This window comes from Taeniopygia guttata, chromosome 13, assembly GCF_048771995.1.
Source record: "Taeniopygia guttata chromosome 13, bTaeGut7.mat, whole genome shotgun sequence".
NCBI lineage: Eukaryota > Metazoa > Chordata > Aves > Passeriformes > Estrildidae > Taeniopygia > Taeniopygia guttata.
In genome coordinates, this window is record NC_133038.1 from 477,370 (window position 1) to 488,424 (window position 11,055).

At 45.8% G+C, this 11,055-nt stretch overlaps 1 protein-coding gene across 1 annotated transcript in view; it reads right to left on the reverse strand.

Annotated features, from left to right (window-relative positions):
• The window catches only part of PDLIM4 (PDZ and LIM domain 4), a 47,871-nt gene extending 46,421 nt beyond the window's left edge, over nucleotides 1-1,450 (reverse strand). Inside the window, exon 1 of the mRNA XM_032750830.3 lies at nucleotides 1,266-1,450. Coding sequence (XP_032606721.1) covers nucleotides 1,266-1,358 — 93 coding nt within the window. The 5' untranslated portion in view covers nucleotides 1,359-1,450. The remainder of the gene's footprint in view (nucleotides 1-1,265) is intronic.
• Nucleotides 1,451-11,055: the final 9,605 nt, after the last annotated feature.

An 11,055-nucleotide genomic window follows, 5' to 3' on the forward strand; every position in this document is an offset into this window, starting at 1 on the left:
ACATTTCTACAATTGCCGGGAAGTGATTTTTGATACATCCCATGTTACCGGGAGAGAAATAGAACTCTCCATGTCCAGGAGGCTCAGGCTGAACCCCAAAAGTCGAGTGCCCCTTGTCACAGCACATTACCCCAGCTGTGTGGACACCTGCCCCAAGTGCTACACAGCCAGCCCCACCCTGGCCTTCCCTCTCCTCCATCCATCTCCTCCTGTTACTCCTCTAAAACAGCCCTCACTGGAGCACTTGGAAAGGGACAGGCCAAAGCAAAAACAGAAACAAAGCCATGCAATAGACATGTTTGAACTTAAGACAAACTAAATCCCTTTAAAACACACTCTCTTCCATAATTATGTCTTCAAAACTCAGGATATGCGTTTTCTCTTTTCTGTCACAGCTTTGGCAGATAGGTGAATGAAAAGACGGCAAACAGCTTGTGTGCATTACAACAGTATTTTTAAGTTACAGCTCCTTTCAAATGCACTCAGTGTTTGTTCCAGAACTTCAGCAGCAGCTGCCCGGGGAAGCTCGGCAATGCTAGAGAGCCCGACATGCCGGAAAGGCAAAGCAGCTCAGGGCACCCAGCCCTTGCCATGGCAGCCTCACGGCCATGGAAACGTGAGTGCCCAAAAAGCAGAGTGCCCAAAAAGCAGAGTGCCCGGCTCACACACAGCACCTCATCCATCACACAGCCCATCACACCACCTCGCCGCCAGCCTTCCTGCATGGGGGATGGCTTGTTTTCACATACATCTACACACAAAGCCTATTTCAAGCTATCTGTGGTGTCTTAGCAAAGAATTTTCCAGAATACACATTTGTGAGGTCAAACATAAGTGTGAGTACACTTACACAGTAATTATTACCAGCCCACATAGACCCCAGAACACTGCAGCCTGCATAGAGAAACTTCTTGCTGACTTAACTCATGCCTTCCTTAAAAACCCCAACAGCCTGTGAAGTCAGTCCAGGGCACAAATCCAAACCCTGTGAACACTAAAAACTTTGAAAGCAGATCCTTATGAATTAACATCCAAAAAACTAAAGCATGGAGAATGCTGTAACACTGGGAAAAGCAGCTGAAACAGTGCAAAGCTCAGAGGGAAACACTTATTCGAGTGTATTGAGTGTCTATAGAATAACTTGGAGCTCAAAGAGCCCAAGCGCTGCTACCCGCCGGGCCCGGGCAGAGCCCGCCCGCCTCCGGGTACCACCCGCCCGCCGCCCATCACCTGCGCCCGCTCCGCTCCGCTCCCTCCGAGCTCACCCTGGAGATGGTCAGCGGGGCGCTGAAATCTTTACCGCCCACCAAGCGAAAGCCCCACGGCGAAGGGCCACGCAGGACCACCGAGTGGGCCATAGCGGCGGCGGCGGGCGCTCCCTGCCCGCGGACTGCTGCAGCTCCGGCTGCCGAGCGCAGCTCCTGCCCGCCGGCACCGACCGAGCCCGCCCCCCGGCACCGAGCCCGCCTCCGGGCGGCCCGACCCCGCCTCTAGCCCGGACCGACCCCGCCTCCGGCACGGACCGAGCCCGCCCCCCGGCACGGACCGAGCCCGCCTCTAGCCCGGACCGAGCCCGCCTCCAGCCCGGACCGAGCCCGCCTCTAGCCCGGACCGAGCCCGCCTCCAGCCCGGACCGAGCCCGCCTCCGGCCCGGACCGAGCCCGGCACGGACCGAGCCCTCCTCCCGGCACGGACCGAGCCCGCCTCTGGCCCGGACCGAGCCCGCCTCCGGCCCGGACCGAGCCCGCCTCCCGGCACGGAATGAGCCCTCCTCCCGGCACGGACCGAGCCCGCCTCTAGCCCGGACCGACCCCGCCTCCGGCACGGACCGAGCCCGGCCCGGAGCGAGCCCGCCCCCGGCTGGGACCGAGCCCGGCACGGACCGAGCCCGGCACGGACCGAGCCCGCCTTCGGTTGTCGGTGGGGGATTTTCCCCCTGAATCCTTTTATAAGTGGGGTTCGGAGTGACTACTCGCAGTGGTGAAGCTGCAGTACTTTACTAGTAGTAAAGCATACGTTCGGTGTGCTCAAAGCTCCCCTCACTGCAGTTTCATCCTCTGCAGTGGAAGAAAAATGATGCAATAGGTCAGTAAACGTTTGGTTGTGACTGTTTTATTCATTACAATAAGTCTCTCGAATGAGAAAAAGGTTCAAGGAAATAATCAGATTTGGTTTAAAGCAGTTTGTGAATCTTTCACAGTCATCACTTGGGCAAAAGATAAACTTCTAAGAAAATAATCACGGAATCACAGAGTGGTTTCGTTTGGGATGGACCTGAAATGGCATCTCAATCCATGGGTGTGAATTGAGGTGTGGGCAAGGGCACCTTCCACTATCCCAGGTTGCTCCAAGCCCCATCCAACCTGGCCTTGAACACTTCCAGGGATGGGGTAGTCACAGCTGCTTTGGGCCAGGGTCTCAGTACCCTCACAGGGAGGAATTTCTTCCTAATATCCAATCTACCCCTGCCCTTTATCAGTTTGAAGCCATTCTCCCTTGTTCTGTCTCTCCAGGCCCATGCTCCAAGTCACTCTCCAGCTTTCTTGGAGCCCCTTTGGGCACTGAAAGAGGCTCTCAGTTGTCCCCAGAGCCTTCTCCAGGTGAATGCTCCCAGGTGTCTCAGTCTGTCCCCACAGCAGAGGTGCTCCAGCCCTCAGAGTACCTTCATGGCCATTGTACCCAACATTACTGTGTCTTTGCAGGAGTCTCTGGAGCAGCACCTGGCACTGCAGAGGATCTCAGTTTCTCGGTGGTACAGCTGTTGGAGCACCATGAAGATGTCTATGCTGCCAGTGACTGTTTAATGGGATGGTTTGCAGGCATACAGTGGTGGGTTGGAGGTGGGGTGGGTGGTCAGCAGAGCTGCAGAGCATGTGCCCCAGAAGCTGAGAAAAAAATCTCCAAATATCTGTAAAATTTCCTTTTCTTCCTGGAAAGGGCTGGACCAGAATATCCCACTTGATAAAAGGGCCTAACAAAGGATTCATTGTTTAAAAAGTTCAGTTTCATTGAGCACCTTTTTGCTGCCTGGTTTCTGCAAGTTTGATTTATGTGCCATTTGCTGTGAATGCTCTTTGCTTGTGACATGGGAAGGTTTGTGTGATTGGCTCATTGCTGTGCCCATTTTCTGGGCTTTGGTCCGGGACAGGGGTCACAGCTGTGGCTTTTAAATGGGCTCCTGAGCTGTCCTGCAGCTTTGGGATACAGCAGCATGAGTACAGTCTACATGCTGTGTCTCGAGCCTGAAACACAAGGGAGGAGAGGTCTCGCTGCAGCCAATACCAGCAGAGCTTTCCCCCACTCTGTGTTCCTCCCAAATGCCTCCCTTCACCAACAGAGGCTACACAGGCTGACTTTTGTCTGGGTGATGAATCATACCTCCTTATTCCTGCATGATATCACCCAGCTTACAGAAGCTTGGGAGTAGGCTGGTCTGAGGTTTCTTGCTTGTGTTAGAAAATCCACCCAGCCAAACAGCAAAATTCCTCTTGCAGAGAGCTGGAGGACGGGTTGTGTCCCACCTCTCCTGCTCTCCTGCTCTTGCTGTTCAGTGATGAAGAGGATTCTCTGAAGGATAGAGTTAAAAATGTGCACAAATGTGTCAGCAATAGCATCTCCTTCCTCTTAGGAGGGAAAAGAAAAAATTCTTTCTGTGAACGGCACTAAGTTTACTGGAAAGTTGCAACAATAAACCAGAGAAAAAACTAAACCCACAGTTCTGCAGAGTCAAACATTTCCCACTGCCATTTGCTGGAGCTCCATTCCCTGGGTGGGTTCTGAGGTGCACCCTGCTGTGAAGGGCAGCTCTGCTGTGCAGCAAAGCTTCAGGGGTTCCGAGTAATTTGCTGGCAGAGGCAAGAGATGATCAAAACACAGAAATCCCCTACATTAGTGTTCATTTCAAAACCGACAGGAAACTGCTGGCTCCAAGGCACTTGCTCTTCAAGGCTTTTTGAATGCTCAGCCCAGATCACTCGTTATGGAACTGATGCCTCATCTAAAACTTAACCTAAGTAAAACAAAATTAGCCAAATTGGTATAAATTTGTGGGTGTGTTTATTCCAAATGAGACTATATTCCATAATATGCTACACTGTGTGAAATAGAGGCTGTTTTACTATGAAGAAAACTATATGCATTTGAATTGCTCCTGATTGAAAGTGTTCATATGCAGAGCAGCTCTCAGGATCCAGAACTGTATCAGGAACTAATTTTGCACCCCTCTGTCATACATGTTCTTCCCCAGGATGCAGGGAATGAGAACATTAGCTAAAGAGGTCCATGGTTCACAGGTACCTCATGTTCTCTCAGCTGCTCACACACCTTTCCACATGTGCTTTCTTTGAGCAAAGCAAACATGACTCTGCAGTCTACAAAGGACCCAGCCAGCTCTCACTTCAACCATGAAAATTGGGGTCATAAATTTCTGGTTTTGTCTTTGATAGAATCATAGAATCACAGAATAGCTTAGGTTGGGTGGGACCTTAAAGATCAACTCATTCCAACCCCCACTGACAGGGACACATTTCACCGGAACAGATTGCTCAATGAGAATTTTTTCAATTCTATTGCAGGTCATTTCTAAAATCTAATTGGAACCAATTTAGAGAAATTAACAGGACCAACAGCAGCTGAACCTTGTTTGGGAGCAAGTCTCAACATCTAGCTGAAATACAGTATTGCCAGTGTGCTCATTATTCAGCTGAGTGCTGAAAACCTACAGCAAGCTCTAACAAAGACCACACAAAAGGGTGGTCAAACATGTTCATGAATTCAATCTCATCACTCTGTTCACTTTATCTTTCGTCTCCCTGATATTTTCGTTGATATTTGTTTCCAGTATTTTTCCACCCCAGAGACCTATCACCTCTTTGTTTCTGTTTTTGACTATTCCATTCAGGCTCTACTTTGCCACCAGTGACATTCTCAGTTTCCTTCCTTTGTTATCACAGACCAACTGGGTAAACTATGGATCTTTGTGTCCCATTTTGAATGAACATTCACGTTTTCCATCTGTCACCCTCCCAATATTTAGCAGAGGTCTGTCTTTATCTGAGAGTCCTGATAATGACCCTTCAATGCTTTTTGAAAATCTGTCCATATGAGAGTGATTTAAAGCATCATTATGGCTTCATAGTTCTTCAGGTCAGGAGATTTTCTTGCTTGTACAAATTGCCATAAGGCCTCTGGCTGTTTCTGCTTAGAGCCATTTCAGTGGCTGAAGTCATGAGTTATCCATCCCTGGAAATATTCATGGCTGGTTGGGAAAGGTCTTGGAGCAACCTGGTCTCATGGAAGGGTGTCCCTGCCCTGGCAGGGGACTGAAATGAATTTTAAGATCCCTTCCAACCCAAACCATTCTGTGGTTCTATGAATTAAAAGCAGCTTTAAGCACCAAACTAGCCGTTAGCCTGTGGGTTTGCCTTGCCAACAGCCAAACTCCTGTTAAAATTGTGTGTCAGAGGCTCATGGTTTGTGTTTGAAAATCGTTTGTTGTGAATGGTTATTTGTATTTTTTAATGCTGGTCATTCCTCTTCATATTTTTGATTGGAAAAAGTCCCTAAAAGTGATGCTTGTCATTCAAAATCCTTGTGGGAATAAAAAACTCCAAGCAATGTTTCATGGCATTTGTGCAATTTGCCCTCCCAGTAGTCAGTATTTCTCAGAGTACAATCTCTTTTCCTTTCCTACATTAATCAGTAATCCTTGATTTTTTTCATATTAATTTCCATTTCCATTGCCTGAATGAGTCCCTTCTGGTGCCTTCCTATCCCAAGAGGATTCACATACAACAGATTCTCAAGGGTTCCGGTTTATTCCTTTATTTAATAGTTAAAAAAAATTCCAAAGCCTCAACATCCTGTGAACAATTAAATTTGAAACTCCTTACTTGGATTAAGTACAGGCAAATCTCAACCCTATGGCAGCTTTAGCTGCAGGTTTCCAAAGGATTACTTAATTTATAGGCTTTGCAGGATCTCTCAGATCTGAGTTATTATTTTGGCTTTTGAAAGTTCCTTGGCAGATGCCCAAGTGTTGGGAACTGTCATTCTGAATTCTGTTTAATTCATTTGTTTGTCTAAATCATTTCTAAGAAGTTTGTCTCATGGATCTAAGCATCCCACAGAGAAAAATCCAGCTGTGATAGAAACATTAGGGTAATGAAAGAAATCTCATTCCTCCAGCAGAATTTCTTCTCTGTAATCACATTCAGGCGAAGAAGTCAGCTGCCTCCCAAGGCTTTAGAGATTTAAGGGATTGAAGCAACCTGGTCTAGTGGAAGGTGTCCCTGCCCATGGCAGGGTGTTGGATCAAGATGATCTTTAAGGTCTTTTCCAACCCAAAACATTCTATGAGTCTATAAAAACTAAGAAACTTCACTCTACAAATCAGAGTCATCTTTGATTTGCAACACTGTGCAGCAAGAGCAGAGTCACAAAAGAGACAAAGGCAAATCCTTTGCCTTTGTAAGATGCAGATGCCTTTTTTCAGAGAGTAAAATGCAGCAGGACCTGACACAAAGTGCAGTTTATTCTTCTATTCTGGCAAATATTCGTGAGACAATATTCTAAGTTATTCTAAGTCTTGCTCATCAGGCTATCAGTCATCTACCAGAACTTCATGTGCTGGGATTTTGCGACCTGCTAAGCAGCAAGGACAAGTCCCTACCTCCCAAACCCTACAGACTAAACACAAGATAAGAGCCTGTGATGGATTTCCCAAGGGGAGCACCAGGAAGTAATGACACAGCGTGGCCAGCTCACATCAGAGTTCAACAACACCATGTCCTTGATAATGGCAGCTTCGCAGAAGGCTGTGGACAAGGACAAGGCTGACATCAGGGCTCAGAGAAAGGTCACAGTGCATTCAAAATGTTGCAAACAGACCACTTTTTAAAAAATATATATATTTCCTTCTTACCAATTTTGCTGGAAAATGAATGGTTTCATGTTCACCCTATTCTCAGTCTCACTTTCCGTCTCAGAAGTCAGAGCAAACAGATGAGCAAGTGCCTGTCAGGTCACATCTGACCTTTCTCACCTTAATCCCCAGACTGAGACTAATGCCATGACGAGCCAGGCAGCACAGAGCAGGCATGTGGGGACTGTCCTGCTGCCCTGCCACACTCACTGCTGCCACACCAAAGCAGATCCTTGGGTCTTTTTCACCTCACTTGTGTAGCTGCAAGCCTGGAATATAGGGAGCAGATGGAAGAAGCTGGTCTGTTTGCTTGGAAGGGGCATGACCTCCTCCCGGCAAGTTCAGCTGCTGCTGACAAGGGCAGGATTAACCCTGGCTCTCACCCTGTAACCTTTTCACAGCCATGCCACTGTGACCAGTGAATGGCAGTTGAGAAAATCAAAAGAAATACTGGCACAATATTGCAAGCAGAAGATGAGATTACAAGTGATTTGCTTTTTCTGCAAGGATAATTGTTCCCATTATGGGATTAAACTGATTGATTTCCCATCAGAAACGGTGCCTGGAAGAACAAAGTCAAAACCTCTGGTCTAATGTGAGTCACTTCACTGAGCAGCTAAACACTGAGATTTTGTTGGTTTTTCTCTTGTGAAATCATGACAGATGTCAGCTGTTGCTATAGTCTGCAAACAAATTTGGCACATTTTTCTTTCACACAGTAGAATCCAAGTGATTGTACCTATCCAGCAGAAGAGCTCCCCAGCCTTTCCTGGGGATTTCAGCATTTATCACCCTCTCTCCTGACTCTGTTTACAGTAATGCATCCTTTTTTGGGTGTTGTACAGCTCCAGAATGCAGACAACTGGAGAGAATTAAGCTGAATGTTCCCAATTTATGCAGGTCAAGGAGAGTTTGCCTTTTATCATTCAGAGATAAGTACAGCAAACTAACTCTTTCTGAAAGGCTGAGTTCCACAGACGCCAGCATTAATATTCAGTGATCACAAAGGTCCCTGTAAATGGATTTCAGAGGAGTTCTCCCATTCATTCAGCCTTAAACTGATAGGGACAGAGGGACAAACAGTACGCTAAGAAAGAGGGGATAAATTTTGTGATATCTTATCCCAGTATGTTTTGCTGGAATTCATTTAGCCCAGTCCATCAGCTGCTGTCTCACCCCATGTACAGCATTCCTGCTGTGCTGAGGTGTTCCATAAGCTACCTGGGGAGAATCCAGAGGGACCAGTCCTCATCTCGTGTAAGAGGCTGTGCTCTGCAAAGTGTAAACTGCACGGTAAGGGCAAAGCAATGCTGGTAGCATAGCTCAGGGTGTGAGGGCAGGACGTGAGGCACACAGCTCAGCTCAGCTCCTGGAGCAGATGCTTTCTCCCTCCACTCAGGCAGTTCTTCATCACTTCCAGGACTTTTGCAGAAGTGTCTATAGGGGCCCAAGGCATTTCCTCACACCAAGGTTCTACTCACTAATGCACGTTTATGTCACATCTTAGGGACTGAAGGGAACATCCCCTAGAAGGACATGGAAAATGCAGTGCATAATTGGTATGTTTAACAGTTTGAACTTTCACTATTTCCTGAATTCAGTTCATCAGAGGAGGATTTCCAAGAATTTTTTGAAAAATATTGTGCTTGATCTTTGAGGTGAAATGCTGTGAGGCGCTCACACTGGACAGAAGTGTAAGCATTCATCATCCATGAGCAAGAAATGAAGAAACTCAATAATACAAAATGAAGAAACTCATTCCTTATGTCATAGGCTTTAGCTTATTCCTTCTTTTTTTTTTTTTTTTTTTTTTTTTTTTTTGTTACAGTAAAGAAACAAATAGACTAAGCATTCATCACACTACTAGGGCTCTGAGGCCAGAATTAAGATATTTTGGTGTCCAGATCCTGCCATTTCTGAGATAAAATCTCCTGGGCACCAGTTGAGACCACAAGCAGGCAAATAACATGCCAATAGAATTTTAAAGATTGCTATAGCAATTCAAGATTGGTCTTCTGAATTACTGTCTTGTCTTAGATCTCTATTAATATTCCCAAAGTTTGCACTTGTGCACCCAGATTTCACAAATATAACAGCACAGATTCCAAACCCTGAACACAGGCAGTGACTTTATTGAATAGGCAAAAATAATTCAAAGTAATTGCCAATATTTATGTTCTAGCACATAAGTAGGAATTCATAAATGCTTGCAGGAATGTAACATATCAGCCTCCTTAAACAGCCATATCCTGTTTCTTTTGTTTCCTTTTCTGCCTTTGCAGTGACTGTTGCTACAACACCATCCATCACTGCTCCTTTCATCTGTCAGGCCCTCCAGCCACCCGCCCACAGCTCCATACCTGTTTCCCCAGGTCTGAGCTGTCTGGATTTCCCCCGTGTTTGTTATTTCAGGGTGTAGATGCCCATCCTTTGCAGCTGGAGCTGTGTGGGCAATGAAGGGACTCCTCTGATTCCTCAGCACCCCTCCTGTACCTGCTTGGCTGGCTGCATGAATTGGGTTCAGCCAAGCAAGATTAGATTTGGCAGGTTTTGTCACAGGGCATTCATCCTGGGGACTGAAATTATGGTTAAATGGAACAGTCTGGGCTGAGACTGAGAGTCTGGTGGCTGCAGTCAGAGTAGAACATGAATCAACATCTCTGTTCAGAGAAGTTCAAGGACTCTTTCCTCTGTTATTATTAGGTTCTTAGCACATTAGTTTTGTGGCTGATCAGCTGCAGGATCCTGCTGCTGAAGGTGCTCCTCTGCTCTCTCCAGAACATTGCCCCAGGATATCTTCTGGAGCATATCCCTTGAAGAATCTGATGCTGCACAAATGCTAATTTTAATTCTCTTTTATCCCTCATTCCAAGTATCCAACTACTAGGTTGTGGAAAAGCTGAGCCTGAATTAAACCTTTAAAATATTTTGAAGGATTTGTCATTACTCAGAGAAATAGGTCTGACATTCACTTGAGTGCAAGGAAGTGGAGGGAACAAAATGGGTTCCTCAGAAACTGCCTCAGCCAGGCCAAAGCTCTGCCTTCAGCTCCATCTGGGCAACTCATTTAGGCTGAGAGATCTGTGTCACATGATTTGGAGTAGGTTCTTAAATATCATTCAGGTTAAAGAACCTGAATGCTCCAAGGGCTTAAAGAACCTGAATTATATTTAAGAACCTGCAAGTTTGTTTGGTGATATTGCACAAAATCTGTTGCACCTTATCTAGCAGCATTGCAAACTTTGATCCAAGATTCAGTGATGTCAATAGAAAAGATCCCACCAGTGATGGTGGGAATGTTCAATGAGTACTTTGGTCATTATCCCAAGTGTCCAATGGGCATTAGGATCACCAGGGACTCCACCTAAAAAAGGGTCAGGTCTCACTGTTTCTTTTTTAACACATGTGGCCCCTTATGTTCTTCAGCCTTTTTCTGCTTTTCTTGGGAAAGTGTATGACCTGACTATGGAATAAAATGCCTTATGTCTGACAAAATAATTTAAAATCCAAGGAGCATACAAGCAAATGTTATTAACATTGAACTCTTTGTCTGCTTCAAGCACAGTATTACATTATATAATGAATATACACTATGTAATGAATATGTCTGTACTTTAATTTATTATTAAGAAAATAGCACCCATCTGCTTCTCTAACCAAGGCACTTAAGAGCCTACTGCAAACATTAGCTCCAAAGTTGTCCTCACACACAGAATAAATGATGTTTAACAAATAAAGGAGACTGTGGCATCAAATGGTTAAATAACGAGTTCCAAGACAAATAGTCAGTCTAGAAATTGTACCAAATCTGGTTCACTCTCCTGTGGTTTAAGCAAATGATGGATGTGTCTGAAAATCCCACTAGGGACTGAGGGTCCTCTTCTGTCCCATCAATTGTCCAGAGGTCCAACTGGATATAACACCAGTTAGCAGAAAGAGTTAATGATGTTCCACCAAAGGTATTTAATCTGTTAAAGATACCACAGAAAATAACACTTGGTTGCCAAAGAATAGGATATTTTATGAATGTTTAGGCACGCAAGGTGAGGTGTCACAAGATCAAACAGAATCTCGCAATTCTGATGCTCATAAAATTAGCAGGAAGGGTGAATCACTCAGCTTTTTAAATTCTT